At 38.8% G+C, this 27,180-nt stretch overlaps 1 protein-coding gene and 1 pseudogene across 1 annotated transcript in view; both read right to left on the reverse strand.

The window, feature by feature from the left end:
• Nucleotides 1–25,019, reverse strand: part of LOC108748782 (sonic hedgehog protein A) — a 44,797-nt gene extending 19,778 nt beyond the window's left edge. Inside the window, exon 1 of the mRNA XM_018487139.1 lies at nt 24,597–25,019. Coding sequence (XP_018342641.1) covers nt 24,597–24,977 — 381 coding nt within the window. The 5' untranslated portion in view covers nt 24,978–25,019. The remainder of the gene's footprint in view (nt 1–24,596) is intronic.
• Nucleotides 25,020–25,556: 537 nt separating this feature from the next.
• Nucleotides 25,557–26,411, reverse strand: LOC108748595 (annotated as a pseudogene).
• Nucleotides 26,412–27,180: the final 769 nt, after the last annotated feature.

A 27,180-nucleotide genomic window follows, 5' to 3' on the forward strand; every position in this document is an offset into this window, starting at 1 on the left:
CGCTTGACCGAGAAAACATCTCCCCGTATCACGACGTCGATGCGTGGAAAAGAAAACGTCGAATTTTCAAGGAATATATAATTCTATACCTGCCATATTTAACCATAGCGTCCGACACGCTACAATTGGAAGTAGTCGAATTGATTGATGAAAAATAAATTCTAACCGTCAACACATTCTCTTTTGTACATAGAAACATAGATTAGGTGATTCAGCAAAGCTACAGCCGCCCAAGTTCAACGTCTATAACTAAAGAGAGATTTGATGATTTAACACAAAGAAATTATATCTGTAAATAATTAACAGTATGCTAATTGTTTGCTACAATGAAAATTGCTAACGTAACGAAAAGTATACACGATCTTAGCTAGCACGTTCTGTTAACAATTTTTCTCTATACATTGGATTAATTTTCGTAGAGTTCCTTGCTACATTAACAAAGCTGTACGGTATTACAACTAATTACTTATAATCGCATGGAAAACTGACTGGCTGTCCATATATTACGACTCTAGACTTTCCGAATCAGTGAGGCGTTTAGTTGTTTTAACGAATCATTTTTTTCCGTGTAACCCTCGTACGCGCAGGGGTCTCCGATTTTGAAAAATCGAGATTCAATTCCAGGTGCTTTGTCACACGCGGATATCTCTTTTTCCATTCGAATGTCAGGTCGCGCGCCATAATTATCATAGATGAATCTATGATAATCGATGACAATCGATCAAGTCCTATCGAGGAAGGGAGGAGCCGCGGCAGTCATCCGACAGTTTAAATAACAAGTGGATGTATCCTTTGTTAATACGTTGGTTTATTAATAGGGCCGGCCTGTAGTATGCTGAATCTCGTACTAGCCTGGTGCGAGCCCATTGTGGTAGGGAATGCACGGTGCACGTAATTCCCGCCAGATTGATGGCCAACTATTACCAGAATTTATCACGCCTGCCAAGCGACTATTGTGACGTATGTGTAAATAAAAAGAAAAAAAAAACAATCCTGGCGAACAGGATACCTCCTTGTCCGTGACACGGAATATCGTCGTCGGTCACCTTCGGAACGATGACGTACGATAATTTCGCAGTGCTCTCTATAAAATTTTTACGGGGCAAAAGTTCAATTTTTTTTTAATGATGTACGTTTGATTGATTACACACATTAATGATCGCGATAAAGAAAATTTATTCGGACCAAAAAAAAAAAAAAAAAATCAAAATCATGTCCTCGCGAAGCGGTTTCTGATTAACTGACTGCAAAATTTACAGACACCGGAGACCACGAAGAGAAGGAGCCTTACGGATTTCGCTTAGGATGTCCGAGCAACAATAAAAAACCGGACTGTTATGACTGTTGTAAAATATTATGACAATCATAACGTGATCACAATGTGCATAACAATGCCGATCCTTCTGGCTATAAGGGATCTTTTTGGGATTACAGTCTCTCGTATCATTCGGAGATATCTGACGACATTAATCGAGCCATAATCGCGACAAATTTGTCTCGATTAATCACCAAAGAGTTCGGGATGTCGTTTTTGGCGACCAGACCAAATTCAGATTTCAGAGAGCCGATAACTCTCATTGAACGCTCCGCCAGGTCGTAAACATCCATTTAACTTACCCCCGCCGGTTGGCTCGCACCAACCGAATCAAAAACACCGTAAATTAAACGGGCATTATCTACAGATTGTGGCTACTTTTTGTTCGACGCGCCGCGCAATAATCTCGTTATTTATTGGACCGCGACTGACGCTTCCGTAAACACAAGTAGGATGCGTGTGATTCGCAAAGAGTCGTTAATATAACAAGCCGCTGGATGACCGTAGGCTGTATTTTACGCCGCTAATACCCCCTGTCAGAGATGGCTCGTTCAACCATTTTCTCAAACGGAAGTCAAACAAACGTCGTGAAATGAATAAAGATATAACGCAAAGCCAAAAAGAAGGTACGTACATCTGAGATGCAGATCTTACGCGGAGGCGATGCAAGTATAGAAAGACTCTCAGGAAAAAAGTGAAAATGCATAGATTTTGAGGGGAAGGCGAATTATCAAAGGAGAATTTATTGAGAAGAGTGATAATTTTTTTGTTCTCGAGGCGTCCGCGTGAGGCTAAGTTGCAATCTAATTCGCGATTTTTCACGCTACAAAGACTAACTTGGAAGATATAAAGGGTCAACTGCCGTGTGACAAGAACAGTTGAATTGGAAACACAACAAGAAAGACCCTTCCCTCGTCACGTTGTCCTAAATATTTGTACAGGCAGATTAGTCGCGCTGTCAAATGAAACACGCTTTGAGAACAAAATGAAATTCTACGTTGCGGAAGAAGAAAAATAGTCACTCGTCTCTCTTTTTTTTCCGGAGAGAAGACTGAAAAAAGGACCGGCTTACATCCGGAGAAAGAGAGCGTGACAAGAAGGGTTGGTCACGCCAAAAGATTTTCCATATTTCTCACAGCAAACATTGTTTAATAATGATAGATTTCCGACAAGCAAAACATGGGATTATATTTGTTCCGAAATAGTTCTAGACATTTCTGTGTTTGAATTGCACACAGGTTTGCACAGGTCCCGTGATAAATCGCTTTCACGCTTCTCTTCACGTTTCGCAACATTGGCTTGAATGAAGACTATCGACATGACTTCTATAATATAAAGAATGTATCTATTAAAAAGGAAGCAAAATCTATCTTTGTGTTTTGTATTTGTTCAAATATAAAAAGGATGACATTGACATTCGCTTTATCAACTTCTTCAATTGTTTCCTTAGTTATTAAAAAGAGAGAAAGATTAATTATTGCTTAACGTGCACGTTGCCAAGGTAAAGAGTTATTCTTCTCTGTATAGTACGAGAATATCACGAAAAAGAAAAGGAAGAAGAATAAGAGGAAGAAGAAGAAGAAGAAGAGGAGGAGGAAGAAGAAGAAGAAGAAGAAGAGGAAGAAGAAGAAGAAGAAGAAGAAGAAGAAGAAGAAGAAGAAGAAGAAGAAGAGCGAAGAGGCAAGTGAACGCGAAAGGGCTCGTGCTTCCGGCCGATCGCCTCGTTAGCATCGCCGTGTTTCCAGTTGGTGAACGATAACCGCTCGTTAACGGCGATTAAACGGCGAGCTAAACATCGTGGTGCCGCGAGACGAAACAATCTCGCAGGCACGTTGAGCCCCGATTAAAATAAACAAGGTGCTGCTCGCCGCCTCCTGCAATTGCTCGCTCGCTCGTTCGCTCGCTCGCCTCCGCTCCGCGTTTTGTTGCTCGTTTCACCGCTCTGTTTCCGCACGATATCCAATCGAGCGAGTTCGTATTTCGAATACACACCGCGCAATCAGGCGCTACTCGCGCTACCAAAGCAATTAGTACTTTTAAAATAACAACGTAGAAACAAGAAAAAGGAACGCTCGTACAAAACTTGACCTGTCCTCGTCAATAAATTATTATTGCTAATAATATCACACCGTAAGACGAAGTGTAAGACGATAGAGGTATCAAATTTGAAAATTGTTACAGTAATAAAAAGAACGAATATTTACGCAAATGAGAATTTATTCGAAAATCCAGTGATAAAGAATCTTATCACGATTTATCGCTTTAATAAATAAAAAAATTATATTGTCCAGTTGCGACTTCTTTTACTGTCAAAAGCTTTTTCAAGGAGAGAAGGAATATGCTGAAGAGAGGGCGAGAGAATAAAAGAAAGAGAGAGAGAGACAGAGAGAGAGAGAGAGAGAGAGAGAGAGAGAGAGAGAGAATCGTGAGAGAGTGCGGTTGTTGTATGCCGGCAGGATCGGGGATCTTAATAAGATGAAAAGAGATGCTTTGTGTTGGTGGTTGCACGAAGAGGCGGCCGATAGAGGCAGCCGAAGGGCGGCAGAGTTTACACCTCACCTTGAAAAGGCGTCTTCGTGCCTTACTCGGCTCCTCTCCCTTTCTCCTACCTCTCGGCTTTCTCTCCCTCTCCCTTCCCGCCCCTTCGTTTCGTCCAGCACCTCTTCCATCTTCTCCTCCTAGTCTTCTTCTTCGTGTTTGCCCGCCTCGTTAACGCCTCGCGGCGGCCAGAACGGACGCTGCACACGCAGCTATTTACCAGCCGCCTCTTTGGTTCATTTCTCCCTCCCTGAAAACGAAGACCTCCTTTCTCCCCTCGCCAAGAAATGTCGATATTTTTAACCCTCTTAGAATCGATTTTACCAAAATGTTACGTATCATCTTTTTCCTTGCTCTTTAATATCAATAATTGCGATAATACATTTCGAGATCTGGTACCTTCTTAAAATTTTTATATGGAATGATATGTTTAGTGGAAAAAAATTAAGTCTGCAATTTATTATTAATTAATTATCAACAATATTTATTTATAAAAAATCTGAAGCGATAAGATCTTTAAATCTATAAAATTTTTATAGAATTATTAGATAATTAAATTAAATTAAATTAAAAATGTATTTTAATTATTAATTCAAGTATAAATAATTTATATATTGTAATTAATTATAAGTAATTCATGATTTCAAATTGATAGCCTGAAATCTCCATTCGAGTGTAGATATCGCAACATTCGGTACTGGCATTCAAAGGCGAGACGACTTAGAGAGTTTCACGCAGGATACAAGAAAACCATTAGCGGCCACTATCGCCGTGACAAGAAGTTAAATTAATTACTGGAACCTAAAACAGGACACGGTGGGGTAAAGAGCGAGACGAAAAAGTAAAGGAGGAACAAGAGAGATGAGGAAAAAGGGGAGCGTCGCATGCCATTGAACATTCCGGAGGCCCCAATGACGCGTTTCGAATTAGGACGATACGAATAATGGGCCTGCCGACATCAAGGAAAAACCGTCCCATAATTCCTCATCGCGAAATTCCAGACTGGGCAAACCTTCCGCAGAATCCGTACCACGAAAAATATGGTCGGTTTTTAGAAAGCGAGTGACTCGACGAAGAACGTCGAGTCGATGATGGCGTTTTTCCATTCGATAATGCGATGATAATGAAAAATAACTGCAGTGATAACGTGTTAAGTTACTTGAAGATATCTTGACTGAATACTTGTGGATATCGAGCAGAATATATTCCTTAATTTAAAAATTATTTATATTCATCCTGAATAGGCATTGTATCGAATAAATTTTCAAAACCTACGATCGAATGAATAAATTTTCAAAACCTACAATTTTTCAATAACTACAATATATATTGTATATAAAATTATGATACAATCCCAATTTTTTATAATAAACTCACAAAATTTATCTGTAATACTTTATGTAGTAAAAGTTCCGCTTGGTTTCGAGGGCTAATAAGTTAATAAAATTCATGATGTAAGAAGACATTTTCTTGCACTCGAGAGATTATAGTAAAGTCTAACATAACAGACATGCATTAAAGATTAAGATTGTATGGAATTTTACTAATCAGAAAGAATATTTACTCTGTTTGTTCTGATTAATCAATCTCAAACTTCAATGTAGTCTGGTACAGACTCAGGCTACATTTCAAAACGTCCCCTCCAGGGAAAATTTTCTTCTCAGAGAATGTTTTCATGTAACCATGTGTAAGTATATAAAATTAACCAATCCAGTGTTTAATATGAAGGACGCAACAATATGGAGTCCTTTGCATTTAATTGTCCAATTTTTCTATGTGCACGGTATATTGTACTAAGTTTTATCTATAGGTAGGCTCAAAATCTTCAAAATTAAAAATTTTATTCAGAATTTTTTATTCGATATTTCTATATTGAGCTGAGAAAAAAATATCGAATGGCGATAAAACACGTTTAGTTTAATATTTATCTCAAAACTAGCTCTTATACGAGCTGAATCAAAGTTACTCGTTACGACTTTCATACTCGGCCGGTGGTCCTAAAAAATGTTTTCAACGAGGTATGTCAATTCTGTCGATGCAATCTGGTCCCGTCTTGCAGCAGGTTTTTACGCAGTCCCTTCTCACTCGAGCGGCGCCGTCATCCTCTCTATCAACATCTCGTTTGTCGCGCGATCGATAAAATGTGTTGCCGATAAAATGGCCAATCGATCGTGTGCATGCGCTCGGCGGCAAGGTCTCCGCTTAATCGTTGATGATGATCCCGATCGTCGACGGGGGAGATATCTTTCGGTTAACGTGGCCGGCCGTATCTTGCGCGCGTAAATTTTTGCGTACGAATCTACGACGTATAATCTTGATCTTCTTGGGAAGATCCCGCCATCCGCATATGGAAAGAAGTCCTTAGAAGTAAGTCAGGCTAATCTTCTAGTTCGATTAAAAATGGCGCACGTACACTTACGCAACTGTATAAGGCGTTTCGCATATTTGCTTTTGAATTTTTTCACGAGTTCAGTCATCATTTGATTAGTTTTGGCATTTTTCATCTGACCAATCAAAAATAGAACAAGATTGACCAGATTCTTGTTTTCAGGGATACTAGAATACGGAACGCCGTCGCGCCTGTAGCGTAATAAGACAGGTAATAAATAAAAACCGGTGCACAGATATTTACATAACGCATTATGCATAAAACATAAGAAAATTAATTAATCAGAGCCTTTTATTTCATGGGAAAAGAAGAAAAGGACTTTGATTGGACTCATTCATTTTCTCATGAGTTATATGTTAAGTTAAGAGCTGGTCTGCGCTTCCGCTCTAACATTCCCATGGAAGCATAGTAGGAGAGTGAATTTGAATCCAAATTTCACTGGCTGTTTCAGGGTCGTATTCATAGTCGTGATTCAACTTGAGATCCGATTTGAGTTAAGTTTGAATCAGTCTTTCATTTGAAAAAACGCTTCTCAAACCACGATTTAATAAAATCTGATTGAGGTTCAATCTTTAGTTCAAACCTAGCTCGCCTGAAATGAAGATCAATCGTGGATCGATCTACTGAATACGCGGACTTTAGTATACTAACATGATACGCTTCTACTATTGTGCGCGCAGAAAGGCACATTTGGGTGCGAAATTTGAACAGTTGTTTCTAGTATTGCTATCGTCATTTGCTAATGACTATACTTATCTTACATCACGGTCGCGCCATCACCAATCGGCGTTCACCGATTCGATCGATTATTTTTATTATTAATCTCAACTGCTTTTCGTCCGCGCTAAATCACACGCGACGAATCCGGTCGGTATCAGATCCAACGGCGATAAGGAATTTGATAACGGATGCCTGGTCGTGATGCCGGTCTCACGACAAATTACCAGCCATCGGAATTACTCAGGCGTTATCGCCGATCTAGACATGCCCGGATGGAGGCATTTTCGGGATGGGGAAATGCATTCTCCGTGTACCTCCGAGAATGAAAATCTCGCGACAACGGATCTTTAACGGCCGTCGCACGAATGTTTTGACACGGTTCGATACGGGGGAGAGAGAAAGAGGAAGGGGGGGGGGAGAGGAGGACAAATATTTTCCCCGAAACCCGAGGAAGCCCTATCTGGGACGCAGTTAACCCAGAAATGCGCGTGGCCACGAGAAATCGATGACAGATGAAATTCGAGAAGCGGCGAATCTCCGAGCACACAAAAAACCAAAACCATTTCATTGATATCGAGTTACGATCTTTACTGATGCAATTTTTTCCCAATCGACGTAGAACTTGTTCACATGCGGAACGACAGGACAAACGTATAGGGTGTAAAGTTTGCACGTTCAGGTGTGTAGCAACAACGCAAAATGCCAATTACATCTAAACGCGCGAATTTTAGGCGATACGATCAGCTAATTTTAAATACTTATAATTAAAAAAGCTATTATAGCCTCGACATTTTTATTAGGATTTTCGTCTCAAAATATGATCTGAAGAATCTACCTTTAAACGTTATTACAATTTTTACTGGATATCCCGTATAGGATAACTCTCCCTATTAGTGCCTTTGTATTTAAATAAATCATAAAGAAAACTAATATAAATAAATAAGAAAAAGTATTTTTTATTGAGGCAAAATTATTTATGTATACCATACCAATCATAATAAAATCTATTTTTTAATTATTAAAGTACAGTAGATATTTTTCGAAAGATATGAAGAATTTATACGAGTCCATACCGCAAGATTTGAAGTTCGTCTCTATTAGTGTGTTTTGTATTGGAGCTGAGAGAGCGTTGTGTTATGAGTGTACATTGAAATTGTAAGTATAATTAAAATAATAATTTATATAATATTACCTTAAACTATTAGCCTATATCTCTATCTTTTTTAATAACTATATTTGTTAAAATGAGTAATGCGGATAAGCACACAAATTGCGGGAGCACATTGGTAGAGCCATCGCTCTCTGAAAGGACAAACTGAAGGAACAAAAATATTCTTTTTATTTTTATCAGAAACATTATAAAACATTGACATTTTTTAGATTAAAACAATATTATAAAAAGAAATAATTTAAAAACCGATATTAATTTCAAGCAGACCAAATTAAAGCCACAACATTTAGTAGTTACCTTAGTAATGAATGAGTTGGCTTAAAATCGCACTAATAGCAACAGTTATCCTATACGTTAATTTCCGCGAAAAATATTACATTTGCAATTTGTTAGCCGAGATACATGGCATATCTGTTGATTGCATGTAAAAAGAGGCAGCATAAATCGCGCGTATAACGATGATCCGGCTACGTGGTTAATTGTATCCGACGACATCATAATTTCGACGCATAATTTTACGCTTCTGCCTCGTAATTCGTATGTAAGGCTGATTTATGTTGAATAATCTGCGTCGGCGATCAGAACAATGCCGATATAATGCCTCCGCGCCACTTTGATGATCAATGGCTCATCATGCGCTCGTATGACTGATATTGTAGGGGGGAGGAAGTGCATAATCGGTTCGTTGGACGGCACGGTTATTTCGAAAAGTCAGTAAAGAACCGCGAGGGCAAATAATAATGAAAATAACGAATATAAGAAAAAATGGAATCTGCGAGTTTAACATTAGCAAGGACGACTGCCGAAACGTCACAGCGGGCGCCAGCAGAAATTCAAAAAGGCGCAATTACGGGCGATATTTCCACGCTTTAGCTGACGAAATTTATATATTCGCGATAAGAAAACCAGTTTCTGAAGGACGTTAAAGAGAAGGGCGATAATGAGATCTGAGAACGATGAAAGTTACATGCCGATAAAGAAACCAGCTCACGTCTTGTCATCTGCGTCTGGCGGCTCACGCGAATCACTCAGAACGTGATTCTTCTCTGGAAGAATTTTTATTACGTAATAAAAACTTTGTCCTTTTTTTGCACGATTAATTACATAAAGCTGAAAAAATTGAGGGAATGGTGAAAAAAAATTTTTGTATAACAATTCTATTCTGCGATATACTAAACGACAAAGCTGATTGTCAAGAGCAATGCTCGAAATGCAAAAATATGCGAGCACGAAGGGATTATCCAATGGTACGCGTGCGACGTAAAGATGAAAGGAAAGATCGAGGAACACTGTAGATTTAATACTTCCGTTCGATATCCTCTATCACGATCGATACTCGGAATCTTTCGTGGAGTTTATTATGGCAACATGGATGATGGCCGCAAAACCGGTCGTAGCGCGATGAAGAAGAAGATAGAAACGGAGAAGGGATTGAAGATCGGAGGCTGATACACGGTGTAAAGTATATGAAGTAAAGGCGCCGGTAAAAACGGCAGATTCGACACGTGCTTCGTACTCCCATTCGTATCTCCGATCGTGATTGGCACTTCGATCTTCTTGCGAAATTTATTATTGCTTCGGGAGCGGAGAACCGGTCTACCGGTAAGCGAAATCGACGTGGGAAGAAGATGGGAGGTGAAAATGCACGAGGAAAAGATGAAGAAAGCTGCAAGAGAAATTTGCAAATCAGACGTATGCTCCATGTTGTCAACTTCATTCAAGTCAATTGCAACAATCTAATTCTTTATGCTATCATATATATTTATAACTTTTATGGATAAGAGTGGATTTAAAAAAAAACGAATCTAACGATCTAACAATCGATACGATAATCGATACAGTTTGTTTTTTTTTTTAATTTAATTTCGATTGCTCGTGAGTGTTACTATTAATCATTTATTAAACTACAGTTCTATATGTAAAGTGCACAGAAATTTAAAATTAAATAAATAAGAAAAAGACACAATTATTTTCGTGGAAAAGTTAAAAAGCCAAGAGATGGATCTTCATTGTTAGTATATGAGATTTTCTGGCTCGCAATGTACGATAATTAACCTTGACTGTGTCTTGATTTTGAAAATTGATGCCAATCTCCGAAACGAGAAAGAGGATTGAAAATGGTAGAAAATATTGGCGCGCCGCCAAGGGAAAAGGCAAAGCACAGAAAAAAATGATAGAAAGAGAAAACGTGTACAAGGTAAGGGAAGTGGTCGGTTGCCGCCCCATTAATTAACTGTCCCTCTTCGCAGCCCTCCGTCCCCGACTGTTCCACCAAGGGCGCAGCCATTCACAGCTTGCTGCACCGATCTTTCCCCCTTCTTCTCCACCACCTCGTTTGTTCTATCGCTTTTTTCTTCTCTCGAGCAGTTTCTCGAACGTGCGGCTAATTATATCGAGATACAAAAGAAGATGCAATTACAAATTAACGATTATTACGCAGTATTCTAACCGTGAACGTTGACTCCAATTTAAACATAACAGTATATTACACATGGAAATCCAAAATGGTGTCATCAAATTTATATAAGCGCATTTTTTTTTATTTTGAATTTAGACGAGCGAGAAATGTATAAAATAAAAATAGTAAGGAAACCAGTGAGTTATATGTCTTGAAATTGTCTAATTATAAAATTCTAAAATGAACGACTATTTTTCAGTAGGTAAAACTCATTCCAAGCTCGTCAAGGAATGTATAATTAAAAAAAAATTAGCAACTTGCAAATACAGGTCGGCACGCATTGTAGTTCTACGCCGTGAGCAAAATGATCTTACATTCTTTATAGATTGTGTTGAACACACATTGTGTTGAAAATATTAATTAAAGTGATTAAACAAAGTTGCCAATTCACCATGGCAATTGCATCAGAACCTGTTAAGCGATCAACGAGAAAATAAGCCTGTCAGAAGAGCGAAATATTGTTGCATGCGAAGTAAGGATTATATCCTTCGCTTCCATATGAAGGGGTGGAAGCCATAGTGGTGTAAGTTTCTTTTTTAAATCTACCTGCTTGAGTTAATGCAGTGTACCGAGACAAAATATGTTGAAAGAAAACATGAAGTAGATCATAACTCATCTTCGCAGTATCGACATTTATTATAATTCGTATCCCTCAATTTTTTTAACTTGGAAATTAATTAGAACGAATTCAATAAAACTTTTTATTTCTCAAAATTATAATGAAGAGACTTACACCATTATATGGCTTTCACCCCTTCGTATATCAAGTTACGGCTCTAGGAAAATTGATATCATTTTATAGCCTTAAAGCAGACAGAAATAAAGTGCATCATACTTATTTGCTATTCTGCTAAACTTGCACGTAAAATACTTTATTTATCATAGCATTATCTACTATCGTTGCATTATATTAACAAATTACTCTTTGCGTCCAATTCCCAATTTTAACTTCAAAGGATCGCGTTTCATCGTTAATTTCCATTCACGATTATGCAAGATTTTGCAGGAAATTGCGCAACGAGACTTGTTCCATGCATATTAACTCGGTAAGGAGAGACATGTTGCGAACACGGGCACGAGATAAATAAGACGGTAGAAGATTTAATGCCGTTATTTAAGGGATCGCGTCGCGAGCGATCCCACGAAACGCGGACGTAGGCATGCACCGGCGAGGACCATATCGGCAGGGACGATTACACGCCGTGGAAGCCATTGTTGTCGTCCTATGGAAATTAATTGAATGTATTTGAATAAGCGCGTTGTTCGCCGCTTGTTCCTACTTGCCCACCTACGCCGAACACGCGCGAGCCATAAACCGTGCTTGCGATCAAACAACTACAGGCTGCTCCAAAGGGACGGTACTGTACAATGAGAAATTTGCTCGATCCAGAGGATGAGTTAACAAAGCTAATATAGAATTAAACAATAAAGTATACTCTCTAAATCTTGTGGAGTGCAATCTCACTCGAAGAGACTGAAAATTTAGCCTGTCTTGAAAAAAAGAGTAGATACGGCCACTCTTGTTCAAGATTTTTCACTCTTTTTAAAGTGAGATTTACTCTTTTCGAACGAAATTGAAATCTCAATCCCTTTTTTTTTGAAGTGAGGTCCCATCTACCTTGATATTATACCCCAAAAGAGAGATTGAGATTTCACTCCTTTGGAGTGAATCTCATTTTAAAAGAATAAATCTCACTTTAAAAGAGTGAAAATCTGCCGCTCTTGAACAAGAGCGGCCGTATATATTTTCGCTCTTTTTTCAGGACAGGCTAAATTTTCAGTCTCTCCGAGTGAGATTGCACTTCACAAGATTTTAGAGAGTGACACTAAAATATCAGATAAAATACTTTTCAAATTCTTTGGAGTAAAATTTCATTCTACAAAAAGAAAATTAATAAAGTTAATATAAATTTAAACGTTAAAGTATAACATTAAAAGTATCAGATAAAATACTCTTTAAATTCTTCAGAGTAAAATTTTACTCTAAAAAGTGAAAATTGAGCGAGTCTCGAAAAAGAGTGGCTCAATTTTCAATCTTTAAGAATGAGATTTTATTCTCCAGAGGAAGATTCATTCTAAAAGGTTTTTAGAGAGTACTTTTACCGTAGATAGTAGAAATAAATTTCATATTCTGTGCAATGTGGAGTCTCGCGACGCGTTGCGACCGGAAGAACGATATGAACACAGGAGTCGCGCGCGATTATGGTCTTCGATAAATGTACGACATCGTCGTAAAGTTGGCGGCAGTAAAATGCCTGCAAAGAAAATAAGTCGCACAGTCGCGACCGCGATTAATTACCTGAACCGCAAAGGCGTCATTAAATCCTCCCGGGTCGCAGCGAGTAGTCACGAGCGTATAAAATGAGCATATTGAAGCCGCGGGTTTGTGGAAACATCGATAAAAATGAAAACGCCATGTCTCCTTGTGTCGACATGTACGCAACGAATGTGAGACGACAGGGAGTAAATTAAAAATATAATCGTCTTAGAAGTATAAAAATTCTTCAATTATCGATTGAATTTTTAAAGTAATACAATTTTATGAATAATGCAAAATAAACGACATATATAACGTCGAAATTTTCAATTTCTCAAGATGGAATATATTAGCAAATGTTTGATAGGATTACTCCCCGAATACGGAAAATCGGATTATACTAAAAAAAAAAAACATTAGGCAATATTAATAAATTAATTTTTATATAACTGATTGATATATTTCTAGGATTATTATCTGATATTTACAACTTCAGAATGATTATTATCCCGAGTATGGACCATATACATAAAAATGCGTTCTTGTGCGTGCCTTTAGAGTTTCTGGTATACGCATCAGTATTACTAATACAGACGGCGACAGATATGAGATAGTAAGAGTCACCGGGAGAGCTGTGTCTTCTTATACAATGCACAATGGTTGCGTTCCGTCCATTATACAGTTATTTGTTTATTTATTAACTTGCGCTCGTGTTTCGTGCCGTTAACAAGGCTCACGGATTAAGTTCCTCTTACTGCTGGTAGCGCAAGTCGAGACAAAGCGGTTCGCAATTCTCTCTCCGAGGATCACGCAGGCCTAAACTTGAAAATATATAATATTAAACGAAAATTGAAACATACTTTCAGAGCATTTTCCATCATTTGATTATAACCAATAATCCTACAAAGTTATTTAGCTTAGATACTTTGCATTAAAAACCGTTTTCTTCTTTTCTTTCATTCGATTTTCTTCTTGTTTTTTCGATGGTTCTTTAGATTCTTTGTTTTTTTATCTTTTAATGATTTCTCAGAGACAAGATATCTTATGCTCCGTCCCTTTATTTCATCTCACAAAGTGCAACATTATGAAACGGTAATTTTAGCCTTTTGTCGCGGATGTTAAAGAAGGTAATAAGTTGATAAGTTATACGGAGTTGACGTGTGCGACGAAGAAACGCGGAGGATAGGAAAAAAGAAGAAGAACCAGGACCCGAGGGAAGACCAGGCGATGACGATTCTTTCCCACGTCGGTCATCGCCGACCTCAAACTGGTCATTGGATCCTTGCTCATAGCGAATGAAGGAAGTGGTCGATAAGATCACTTTACAGCGCTGATGCACCTCGTATTTTGCAAAACTCTTCTCTTCGCTCAGCAAATTTCTCCGACAATTGACCCATTTAACGAATATGTTAATTCTTAGATCGCAACACATTGTATGGAAAAATATTTATCCTTTGAGATTTCCATCTCCGATTCATATAAATCGATATAAAAAAATCGATACAATTACCGCTTGATTCTCAATGTGTTAAAAGAATTTATCAATTCTTGACTTCGTAATATCAAAGTATGTAGTGCAAAAATGAAGATATATTTGTTATACATATAATAGAAACTTCAACTATCGATTACAATCCTATTGAAAGTTTATTTAATCCGGATGTTATTGAGATACGATAATTCAAGGTATTTTTAACTAGACGGCTCATGCATAGATACACAGTCCATCTCGTTGCCTGCTGTGCGTACATTTGGCGTGAGATACGAGCATGTTGTGTCCCTTGATGCGAATGCGATCGCCGGCCATTTTTACGATTCGTGCTTTGACGTAATCGAGCGATGAAGTCGTCCTCGCGGTTACCGTCGGGATGCGACGAATACATACAGCGATATTACGGGGCATTCAGCGCGCGAAGTAAGTCCGCCATAAGGACGAGCAACGCCATGACGTTCTTTTGACCCGTTTGACCCCATGCACACTTCTCACGATGCATTATGGCGGCCGCTTGGAAGGCCCTCGGCCCTTCCTTCATCCTTTCCCCGTTGAAACTCGGTGGACCAACCAGATTACGTCTTTCTCTCTCTTCCTCGTTCGTTGCTTTTCTTCTCTCCTTATCCTTCTCCCTTACTCTCTCTCTCTCTCTCTCTCTCTTTTCTTTCCAACTCTTTGCTTGATCTACCTTTCTCTCTTTCTTCGATTGTCCTCTTTCCGCTGTTTCGCCGTTACTCTCTTTCTCTCCCCCCCCCCTCTCTCTCTCACTCTCTCTCTCTCTTTCTTTCTCCTTGCTTTCTTGTCGCTGCATTATCCCACACATAATCGAACGCCGCGCGCGAGAAAGAAAGACCCACGGCTTTCGCTCCTCACTTCCTTTGCTGCTTACGCGGCCCGGTTTACAGTTTGCAATTTAAGCATCGTTCACAGAGAAGTTTGCCGAAGAAAAAAAACATACTGACAATTAACACTTCTATTGACACTTTTATTATCACTAAAACTCACTAAAGCGCAAGAGGGACGTAATATTTGATCGGCAACGATGTAATAAAAATTTTAATTATTTAAAACTGAAGCTTTAGCCTCTCCTTAATTCTCTTCCAAGGATTCAGTGTTGTTCATCTCAATTAAATTTAGTTGGAATCTAGTCGGGATCCTCTCTCGCAAATAGTAAGCGGAAAGATATTCTATTATAAAAGCGTAGGCGAAGCTTGATGACACATTCTGTTAACGGGTTCCGCCCTAAACACTATATGCATCGTGACGGATGAATCCCGATGAGTTCTACTAAAGCAGCGAGATAAGGTGATAATAACGATGATGATAATAACGATGATAATAGCTGAATGAAATAGAAACATCGGAATACGACGTAAGTAACAGCCGAAGCTGTTTGTCCCGCAAAAGGTCGCATCCTCAGCAGGCAGGTCTCATATAACTGGTTCTATGCGCGGTATAAAATTGTTTTGAAACGATGAGACTTTAATTAGGATTCGTCGGCTTCAAGAAAGCAATATAACATATTCTTATCTGATAGTTTTTGCCAATGATATTTTTAGCTGTCATGTCAATTTCAATTATTATGGAGAAGCTGTGTCCATGTATTTTATATATATATCATTCAAAAATTGGTGTAAACAAAGGGAGAGTAATAATGAACAATCGATTTAAAACATTTTAGAAAACATGATAGCCTGTTTTTTCAAAACGTCTTGGCCGTTTCTCGCCGCTGACTGGATCAAGAAGAGAGGAGAGGAACATAAGGAAATCGAGAGGAGGGAGAGCGATTTGTCGCTGTAAAGGTATGAACGATCGCATCGGGGTTAACGGAGGTAACCTCGACGTCTGGACACGCGGGAAACAAATGCTCGTGGATTTACGAGGTTATGCCTGTGCGAAGATAACGGCGCGTGAGAGGCCGGGTAGCCCCCCTCGAAAGGAACGTTAAGGCAGCGCTAATCCTGTGCTCACATTAGTAAAACCCGCCACGGACAGCCGGCAATAAGTAACATCGGACACGGAGAGGATATACCACGATTGCGTACCGCGGTTGCGAAAGTTTGAGTGTATTTATGTTTATCGATTAAGCATTTTTTTCGTCCCGAAAAAATTTAAGAAAAAGGAGGGGGGAGAGAGAGAGAGAGAGAGAGATGCTCCAGTTATTATCCGCATTTAAATACAAAATAACAATAACATTATCAATGTTATAATTTTTTACTCAATAATGTAACTGTTACGCGTATGTACAACATGCGTTATATTACATTTATAACGTTGAGTTGAGAGAAATTATTTATTACAATATTGATATTACTAAGAAATAATATAATAGAAAGAACTTTCAAATTTTTAAATAACAACAAACAAAGAATTCAAGGCTAATGAAAGTCAGCGTGGGAGGGGGTGCGCAAATTATTAAATTGAAATGATTCATTTTATGCCATTTGATATATGATATTATATATAAAGAATAAACAAGACATATGTCTCCTTTATTTCGAAATCTTGAACGTTAAAATCTCTTTGTAAAGTTTGATGTTACTATTACTCTCTAAAATTTTTAGTGAAATCTCATTCTTGAAGATTAGGAATTGGGTCACTCTTTTTTTCAAGATTGACTCAATTTTCACGGAGTGAAATTACACTCTAAACAATTTAGAGAACATACTTAATATTTGACGGATTAAATTTAGTATATTGCTTTAATTATTTACCACTCATTAATTACTTTAGTTTATAGCTTATTTATAATATTAAAAAAAGTTTTCCAATAATGTTAGTAAATAATAAAATCGACCGATATGATTAATTTTAAAAAGAAATAAGTCTATTTAAGAGAGAGAGAGAGAGAGAGAGAGAGAGAGAGAGAGAGAGAGAGAGAGAGAGAGAGAGAGAGAGAGCTGGCTGTAGTTTTTAATAATATGTTTGCATATATGGATTTCTATATACATTTTTCAGTTCCGCAAACTGCACTCTGAATATTTTCAGTCTTTAAATTTTCAGAACTAAAGCTGTATTTTGAAAATATTAGTAAAACTTTAAGGAGCTATATGTATATTATATATTCATGTATATACGTATTGAAAAGTTGTACTGTCAATAGCTCGAAACATATTGCGACAACAAAGCCAGCTGCGCGTAAATCGTTGCTATTGTCCGCCAGCAAATAGACGCCTATTCGTTGGCTTGGCCAATAAATAAATTCTCAGGACGTGCGATCATTTGTAGTGAACGCGCGTCGTAAATTTTTGCGGGGGCCGCGGGATATTTAACCGGTATCAGTATGATGAATGCTTAATTTTCCCGGGCGCCATTTTTTTCGTTGTGGCGAGTGAATTATTATTCGAAATCGCGCGCGTGTGGGTTGATCTCCGTGCGAGAGCTCTGTAATCAGCGCTCTTTTTTTTGACTGATATGTTCGTAGGATAAGCAACTCGCGTACGAGAAAGCAAAGCGATCTATTTATCGCCTTCCAACAACGCCGATTATCGCGTTAGCCAATTGATTACTATGACATGCGATTGGGTTTCAGCTAAAGGGAAGGAAAACATATGAGTCCCAAAGTAATCCTATCTATCAAAATATCTTTCGACTCTAAACAGATCTCCCTGAAAATATATAATGATGCTTTTTAAAGTCATTATTTCTTCCAAAACTAATTTCTTAGAAAATGTCGAGTTAGATTGTCGTTAGAGGAAATACTGGCAATTGTTGTAAGATTCTTCAATATGATTTATTCTTGTCCTTTAATTCCTTATTGGATCTAAATGTATGACCAATCGTATTAACGAATCCGTATTAAATTGACCCCCAACAAATGTTGAGGATCTATATCGCTATTTAGTAGACATGTTTTTAATTAATATATCTTTGATCAGTATATAATAATCAATATTGTACATAAAACAATTTCACAATTTTCGTAATTTTTTTTTTAATGGCTTCCTTCATTTCTCAGAATTGATACCTTTTTAGAATTATTGCGCAATTTTTTCCTGAAAGTATCATGTCTGTAGACTGCTATAAATTTTTACTTAAAAAAAAAAAAAAAAAAAGATTTTTTTTAATATATAAAAATTGAAATCTTTACAAAGCCGCCGTATTTTTGTGTTCTACGACATTTTTAAGGTAGTTCAGTAATTTCCTTCTACTTCGAAGAACGTAAAGTATTGTGAATACAGTAACCGGTTAAATACGATGGGATCCTTTTGACTCCGGTGCGACCTTTACTTTCAAAAGGTGTGACTACAAAGAGTTGAAGAATCTTACAACAGTTGCTTTTTCTGCTGAAATTTATTTGTCGTACTTTCAACATCGTTCTACATTGCTTGCATTTCCTATAAATGCGGTATCAAAGTGCGAAAGATCTCTCGCAGCACGGAATCGGCAAACGATCGGGGAACGATCGAGGTAAGTCGTGATCGCGCAGTTCGCGAATCCGATCCTGCAAGCTTCACGATTCGTATCACGTGCCGCCACGTGCGCTTATCGGATTACTCGGTTGATCATCGACCGTCATTGGACACCGGCTGCAAGTCACTGCAAGCGGCTCGGGAGATACCTCCATACGCGCTACTTATTACGATCGTCTGGATCTCACTGTGATAGTCATTCGCGACTACTCTGAATCAGAGATTATACGGGTGTCCCGAAAGGACGTGATTTAACATTAGACTTTATCACACTTTAATTTCCTACGCGATTTCCGTGAAACGGCGCAATCATTTTTGACAAGTGCAATATCTCTTATCAAAGTTAGCGCATGATTGTCTTTACTTTGTCACTCGGTTGACAGATCCTTTTGCCGCGTTCGCGATTCGTTGGGAAACATGATGAACGTAGTAAAACGGTGTAGAGGGAAAAAGGTCGGAGAAAGAAAAAGAGGCAGGAAGGAGAGGAAGGTCGATCTGACAGTGGATCGGAGGGTGTCTCGTGTGCGATAGAGAAATAGTCCAGGCGGAGGACGAGAAGGATGAACGGCGGGATGAGAAACGAGAAGCGCGGCTATTAGGTTTATTTGCCGTAATTGGGGGAGCTTTAACGCGCTAAACCAAACACCGGTTATGGCCGCCATAAAACTACCCACAATCACTTAGAGCCGGCGCGCGGGTACGCGCTTTTTCTCCCTATTTATTCCGCTGCTAGTCGCCGCGCGCGATCACGAGGATGAGCAGCAGGACGAAGTGGACGGGCCTGACGAACGAACTGGAGTTACCGGCGATTTGTTATTCCCCGACTCGCGAGTCCGGCTACCCTCGGCTTTTTATCGTCGTTTAGCACAAATTTCAATCCTCCCGCGATCCACCGCGCTTAAAACATTGGCTGCATTTCAGCAAAAACGTTTTGCAACTCTTGTAAGATGTTTTTAATATGATTGTTTCCTGCCTTCAATTCCTCATTGGATCGAAATGTATTGTATAAACTAATCGTATTAAAATATCTTACAAGACAGTTGCAAAGCTCCTTTTTCTGCTGAACGCCTATCATTACTTCAGATAATTTTGGAATGAAGAAAATATATATCATCTTTTTAAATATCGATTCGTGTACTTTATATTCAGGAATATACGGACTCTCAACTCGCAATAACGTTATTTGTAACTTTCACAAACGAAAGCTCAAGATACCGCGGCCGTATTTAATATTAGACGTAGGACACAAATTTATCGCTGTCTTTACTATTAATTATTTGATTATGATTCTTGCAATGCGGCGTGTTTGACATTTTCAAGAAAGATTAATTAGAGCAGTGATACTAATCAGATAACCTGTCACTGCTTAAAATACCATTGTAAATTTATCGTGCTAAAATATCGCGCTATAAATCTCACATTTCATTGCTTATATAAATGCTAAAAATTAATTTAACTAGGGTCAGACGTAAGGAGCAAGAAAATCTCCGCTCATACGTGGCCATTAATCATCGTAACAAATAACTTCTCTTTGCGAAAGCAAATATCTTACTTCATTTATGCTTCACAAGCGTTTTGACGTACGATCGTCATTATTTACGAGTAAGTAAAAAATGTCCATCTTTCCTGACATCGTCGGAACTGTCATTCTGAGAACAGGAAGAACGTCATTCATTGCGGAAAAAACGTATTTTCATATTTTGAGATGTATACATGGGAAATATGTGACGTTAACGAGCTATATGGATCCGACGGATCGCGACTCGGCTTAAGAGACATCGATGCCCGGACAGGTCCGAAAACGTATTAGATATAAATATCGTTGATGAACAAGTTGGATTTGAGTATCGTTGCCCACTTGGATTATGTAAAATTCATCAACTTTTTACCTAACAAATTTATCGGTCTCTTTTGCGAAGAAATATTTTTCGAAAAAAAAAACATTACACGTCGAATAAATATCGATGGAGCTCTTTACAGAAAAACAGATCATTCCATTGAATACCTATTTCTTATATCTAACAGTTTTTTATTTATGACTTTTGAACTTTGAAATGTCCGGAAATGTCCAAGGACCGGATTTTCGGTCAATTCTTATTAACTGTTTGAAAAAGCCAATTGTTAGCGTTTTGTAGCACAAAAGGTCGACTTTTCAGAATAAGCATCACAAATATGTTACCTGTGATGCGTTTCAAAAGCACAGCGTGTACCTGACAGAAAAAGAAGATAAGTGACGGCGGCAGCAGTAGTTATCTTGGTAATGTTTGAACGAGTGAAAATATTGTGACGGTGATAGATTTGACGCCGGTACTGTGTTCTTTTAGCGGCGTGCCGGTAAAGGCGGTCCTTCTTTGCGAAATTCGGGTAAATATATGAAGCCAGAAAAGTCTACTCTTTCTATTTCCACCTCGACTGTTAGTTTACACAGAGCAACAACCGGTCCGACGCTGCGCGCAGTGGTGCCTATAAAGACGGACCCAGTAAAGGATACAGACGAATATTTACGATAAAGCGAATAATAAATTTAATGGGTTTTTTTCCTTTGATTGATATGACAGTAGGTGAAATGTATTCGCCTAAATAAATCTTCGATCACTTTCATGACGCAATTCAGAATTATTGAAGCAAATTCGACACGTTGTCTGTTTAGTTGATTCATCTCAAGAGAAATTTTATAGTCTGACGATAATTTTAATTATTTTCAATCAAATACAGAAGAACGCTTTTTTTTTAAAGATAATTAGTATCAGTACCAACTTTTAGATTTATATCTATATATGTATACATCTTTTATCATTTTTTTTTTATTCAATATAGTACAATGGAATACAAGGATTAATGAGTAAATTGCGTTCACAATAAACCAAAAAATTATTCCGACTTAAAAGAGCTTCTTGTCATCATTTCATAGAAATCTTTTTTTTTTTGTTTTATATTCTTTTAATACGAATCATACACAGCAGATGACGAAACAACTGTAATTTCGCGCAGCAAAAATATTTCAAGAATGCCTTTAACAGATTAACTGCTACGTCAAGTATATGAGTGACACGCATTTCATTGCAATTTTCACATTCATTTGTACTTTGAAAGAGCTCACAGAATAAAGTATATAGAAGTAAAAATAGTATATTTTCGAGTTTTAAACAGAATATGTTGTACACGATTGTTGTATAAAGTGGTGTCTACATATATGATGGGATTTTAAGATGTGAAACTTAAGCTTTTAAGCCTTAAGCCGTAAGAAATTGGCCAATCATCGATTATTTCCTCATATTCGATTGTGATTTGTCAATTTTTTACGGTTTAGGGCTTAAAAGCTTAAGATTTACACCTTAAAATATTATCGTAGACGCCGCTTAAGTGGTCTAGTAGTATTATAGAACTTTTAAATTCAGCAAATTCAGCATAACAGTCAACGTATTAAAGAATATTAAAATTGTTGCTCGAGCAAACAAAATGTCTTTCAATGCATGAAAGACACTTTGTCGCATTTAACATTTCCTTCGATCTGAAAACCGAAATAGAATAGCAGCGGCTGCAAAGCTCAAAATCGCTTATATACACATTTTTAGCGCTTTTTTAACGCTTTAAAGCGCTATGTGCTACCTATTATCTACTCTCATCGTGATTTCTGTCATTCAATCAGCCAACAATTTAAGATTTTATCGGTATATTTGGATATATTTTTCTGGATAAGCTTTTATGAATTCAGGTTTTGTCCGGTTAAGCACCACTGTCCGCGGCGCCGAGGCTGCCTTTTGTGTGACGCGGCGATGTCGACTTACAAATTGGAATACAACGGAGCGGGAGTTAGGAGAATCGTTTCACGCTTCGCGGGGGCGCCAAGTGGAAGGCAAACACCGATAAAAAATGCATGAATAAAGCACTAATGGAGCCTCCATGGAAGAGAAATAAACCTCGAATAGTCTTCGCTTCTTAAAGGTGATGACGGGCAAGCGATTGGACGTCCTTTTCTCGCATTCAGTTCCCACGGAATTGCGGATGATTTTTAAGTCTGAAGTGACAAATTTACATAAGAAAGATCGTTCACAAAAAGATCATCTAACTAATCGTCATTAATCTGATATTCTATTTTGCTTATATTAAGTTTTTCGATCCTATTATATGTATGTAAATTTCTTATGGAGGAAACTTATCCCGATCTCCCCGAAGAAATATGATACTTCGAAATTGACAACGAAGAGGAATCACGCAACGTAATAGAATCGTACATAAACTATCCGCATGAAGCGAGCATGATCGAACATGATCGAGCCGCTTATCACGCCGACTAGCATTTCGCGTGAATCACCTGTCGACGTTTTAACGACGTGCAGTAGCTAGTTTGTCATACGGACCAAAGTACGGTGACACGCATTAAAGTAATAACACAAATTACTACGTGCTCTCGATGGAAGAGACAGTTGATCGATATATATGTTGAAAATTACTATATATTAACTGAATTTACTGAAATGCTTAATGACTGCATATTAATTTCGACTTCATCTTTTGATTTATCTTACAACCTTTCTCATTTTCGCTGCGTTCAATTTTTAAGGAAATTATATTACATATTTGGTTATTACACCAACATAGATAATATTATGGTATAGAAAAAATTTTCTTTAGCCCTTAATTCTGAACATTACATTACGTAAACGTACGCCTAAGATGTGACGAAAAGTTTTATCAAACTGTGTTGGAGGAGAAATCGAAATTTTCTATCCATTTCCTGTCTTACTGCGTTGAGAAGGACTCGAATTAGAAGTCGGAACAGTCTGCACAGGTAAACTGTTTGTTTTATTCACCCTTTATGAATGAATGTATCTCATATATGTAATTATTAATAATTATTATATTAATTTTAATAATTATTATTAATATTTATGGCGCTAATAATTACTGGTAACTTTAATTAGTTCGTGATTCTTGGAAGAATGTTATACAAATTATTTGCGAAATTATCGAAGCTGTATATATGTGCTTTTAAAGGGATAAGTCACATATAAAACGTAGAAATAATTATACTCTTCTTTTTTACTCTTAAAAAAAAACGATGCAAACTCTTAGGAAAATGCATACAAACGCCGTTATTACTGAAATTTAATGTAAAGCTCTCTGACTGCATTTTTTCGGGGATTACGCTTCATCACCTTGCATCCAGACAAATCGACGAGGAAGCAAGAAACCCATCAATCTCGATAACGTCGCGTCTAATTGTCGCTTCAATTAATATGAGACCGAACGCGGCCATGATCGACCGATCGATTGGTCGTATACATGATATCCCCCGTAAATACGGTATCATTTCGTAGGATGATTCACCGATGAGCCGGACTGCTTCAAGGACGATCGTCTTTATCATAACTTGAACAGCGCAGAGCTGCGTTTTATCACCAGTGATGTTAAAACCGCCAAAATCCAAAAACAAATAACAATCGAAGTCTTGCAATCAAATTACTGTTGCCTTCATTTGCAATTATATATAATACTTTTAAATTGAGTATTTCTTAAAGCTATCCGTCGTGTATTAGAGAACAAGTAATTAAAGGTACAAATAAATGAAGACGACGCATTAATTTTAATCATTATGTGACTTAACTCTAATTTTATTTATCTCATTGTGAATTTATTTCAATCCATAGATTTATCTCACGTAAATCGCTAAAAACTATTATAAGTTCATACAATTTTTTATATAGTCGGAAAAAATAATTTATGTAAATTATTGAATGAAACAGTAGGAATTTTTTACATTTTTGTTAGAAGATATAACACTTCATCCTTCATTTATTTGTATCTTTGTTTATCTTTAAAAAGAAGAGCGCACGCGTTCACCTGTGTCATGAGACGATCGGCGCCGGAGCCTTCCTCGTCTTTAAAGATGATGTCCGTGTTATAATTGGGTACCAGGTCTCGGAACCTGGGGTCGTATCTAGTAATCCGTCCCTCACTGAGTCCGCTCGCCGGTAGGGTGTTCTCGCTGACATTTGGCACATGCTGTTTGAAGACCAGAGGGGTAAGCTTCCTCAGGTTCGGCCGTCGGCCGGCGCCTCTGCCGGGTCCGCACGCCAAAGCAAAGCCACTGTTATCGAGCACGGGCAGCCAGAGGCTGAGGAGCAACAGAAGAACCTGGAAGAGCGAAGTGCCTACGCGACTCCCAATGGCATAGTGGTGGGTCGCCTGGAGGCCGCGGCGACGATGATAATGGTGCACCATAATCGCGTGCCTCTGCCTCGAGGTCGACCTTGCGCGGTCACTGCTCTCGTCGTCTCCAGAACGGCTGGGAGAACGACGATGACGACGACGGTGGTAACGACGGCGGCGGCAGCAGCAGCAACGATGACGAGGGTGACAATCCGCTTGACGTTCTGCTACCGATTCTTCTTCTCCGCCTCTTGCCACTGACCTCACTCACGCTTAACCATAACCAGGGCATCACACACCCCCCGTGCACGCACTCTTACCACCGATGTGATCCCCGTATTGCGTTGTTGAACTCCGCGCGCGACCGATCCAAAAACTAAAATGATGGTTCACCGGGAGAATTTGAGGGGAACACGAGCGATCGACAGATCGGCGAATTGACTACGGCGAGGCTACTATCTTTCGGAGGATCGGAAAAAGATCCTCTTTTTTTCTCTTTTGATTACCGTAAGGAGGTGACATACGGTCACCGCACCGGGATATCATCAACTCGTGTTATCAAATCGGAGAATTTACGAGAAGGGATCCTTCTGCATCCTAAATGCCGTCGAATTTTCACGGAGAATTATTCTAAGCCGAATTTCCTCGACTGATCGACGTTGATTCTCTCTACCGGTACTGGGCCATTTAAATTCTCGTCGGCACGCGCCAAGCCAACACTCCCGCCTTTCCGCAGTGGAACCCTCTGCGATCGTTTTCGTCGGAGAGAAGGTACGTGCGAGTCGACTCACTTGACTGAACTCGGACGAACGACGTCCGGAAGCTAGCGCACGTTTTCCGGACGAGCCGGTGGTGGGAAATGCAGGATGGGTTTCGGTGGGTACTCCTGCGTTGTTTCTTTGGTCTGACCAGGTCCAGGAGTACCCCTCTTCCTGCCCCCACCCCGCGGCAAACGGCCGGCGAGACCACCGCCGCTGGCTGCTGCTAGCTGCTGCTCGGGCTGGTCCCCGTGAGGCTTTCGTGGCCTCCAAAGGTGGTGGTGGATGATCTCGCCCCTCCACCTAGGGCCTCCTGGTACGCGTGACTGACGTCACGAGGCCCGCTGTACCTCTATTGGCCGGGGCGGGGCGTTTACCAAGTAAACGAAGACAGGTGCACGTGACGGGAGGGAGAAAGAAAAAGAGAGAGAAAGAGTTAGAAAGTGTGAGAAAGAAAGAGGGGAAAAAGGTAGAGAACGAGAGAAAGGAAGAGAAAGATGATAATCTTCCAGTTTTCTTCTTCGGCTAGACGCGATCGGTCTCTCATTCTCTTCTACTCATCTTATTCTTCTTTTCTCTCTCTCTCTCTCTCTCTCTCTCTCTCATCTCCCTGTTTCTTCGTTATTCACCATCCGCCAGTTTCTTCTTTAACTATCTTTCTTTCTTCGGCGTTTCTCGTCTATCGCCGATTGGACTACACTTCTTCTCCGTCTTGCCGTCTTACCTCGTTACTCCGTCTTCTCTTCATCGGAGTGCGTCGCTTTCTTTGCACCTATCGCACTCCCTCGGCTCTTCACTCTGTAAAACTTCCCAATTATACTACGTATATAGGATTCAACACATCGCGAAGATTTCTAATGATTTTCTACCCCCGAAGAACGAATCAGTACCTCCATGATAAAAGCAACACGAGATGCGTGGGAGGCTTACAAGAATGACCTTGATGGATACTTGGAGCGCTGTAGAATTCTTCGTTCTCTTTTCTTCTTCTTTAATTTCTTTCTCTTCACTCACTCGATTCTTTCCATTTCTTTTTCTACTATTAGTACTCGTGGCTCACTTCGGCGTACGTTCGCAATTTCTTCTCACATTTTGTGAAATTTTCACGAAGACTGACATTTAAACACTTGGCTTTCGATAATTATTATATTACGCGTAAATTATATGATATGGACGTACATGAATAATAATTAACTATCGTTCCAACTATCATTCATAACTATCATTTACCGCAGTAAATTATTTTTCTTTTTTACGTTATTGTTAATTGATAATTGCGCGTGTGGATAATTGGCTGTTTATTATCTCTTCGAGCACTTTGACGCCTTCACGAGATATCGTGAGAAAAATCCGTAAACGAATCGTACCGATTACGGATGTGCGAACGTTGCACGATCATTGATCATCGTTACCGTTCGATCTGTCTGCGAGAAATGCGATTGGTATTTGCACATCGGAGGACCGATTATACGAGCCAAATACCGTTGATCGGCATTATACAGCGCGAGTGAAATATA

Source organism: Trachymyrmex septentrionalis, unplaced genomic scaffold, assembly GCF_001594115.1.
Source record: "Trachymyrmex septentrionalis isolate Tsep2-gDNA-1 unplaced genomic scaffold, Tsep1.0 scaffold24, whole genome shotgun sequence".
NCBI lineage: Eukaryota > Metazoa > Arthropoda > Insecta > Hymenoptera > Formicidae > Trachymyrmex > Trachymyrmex septentrionalis.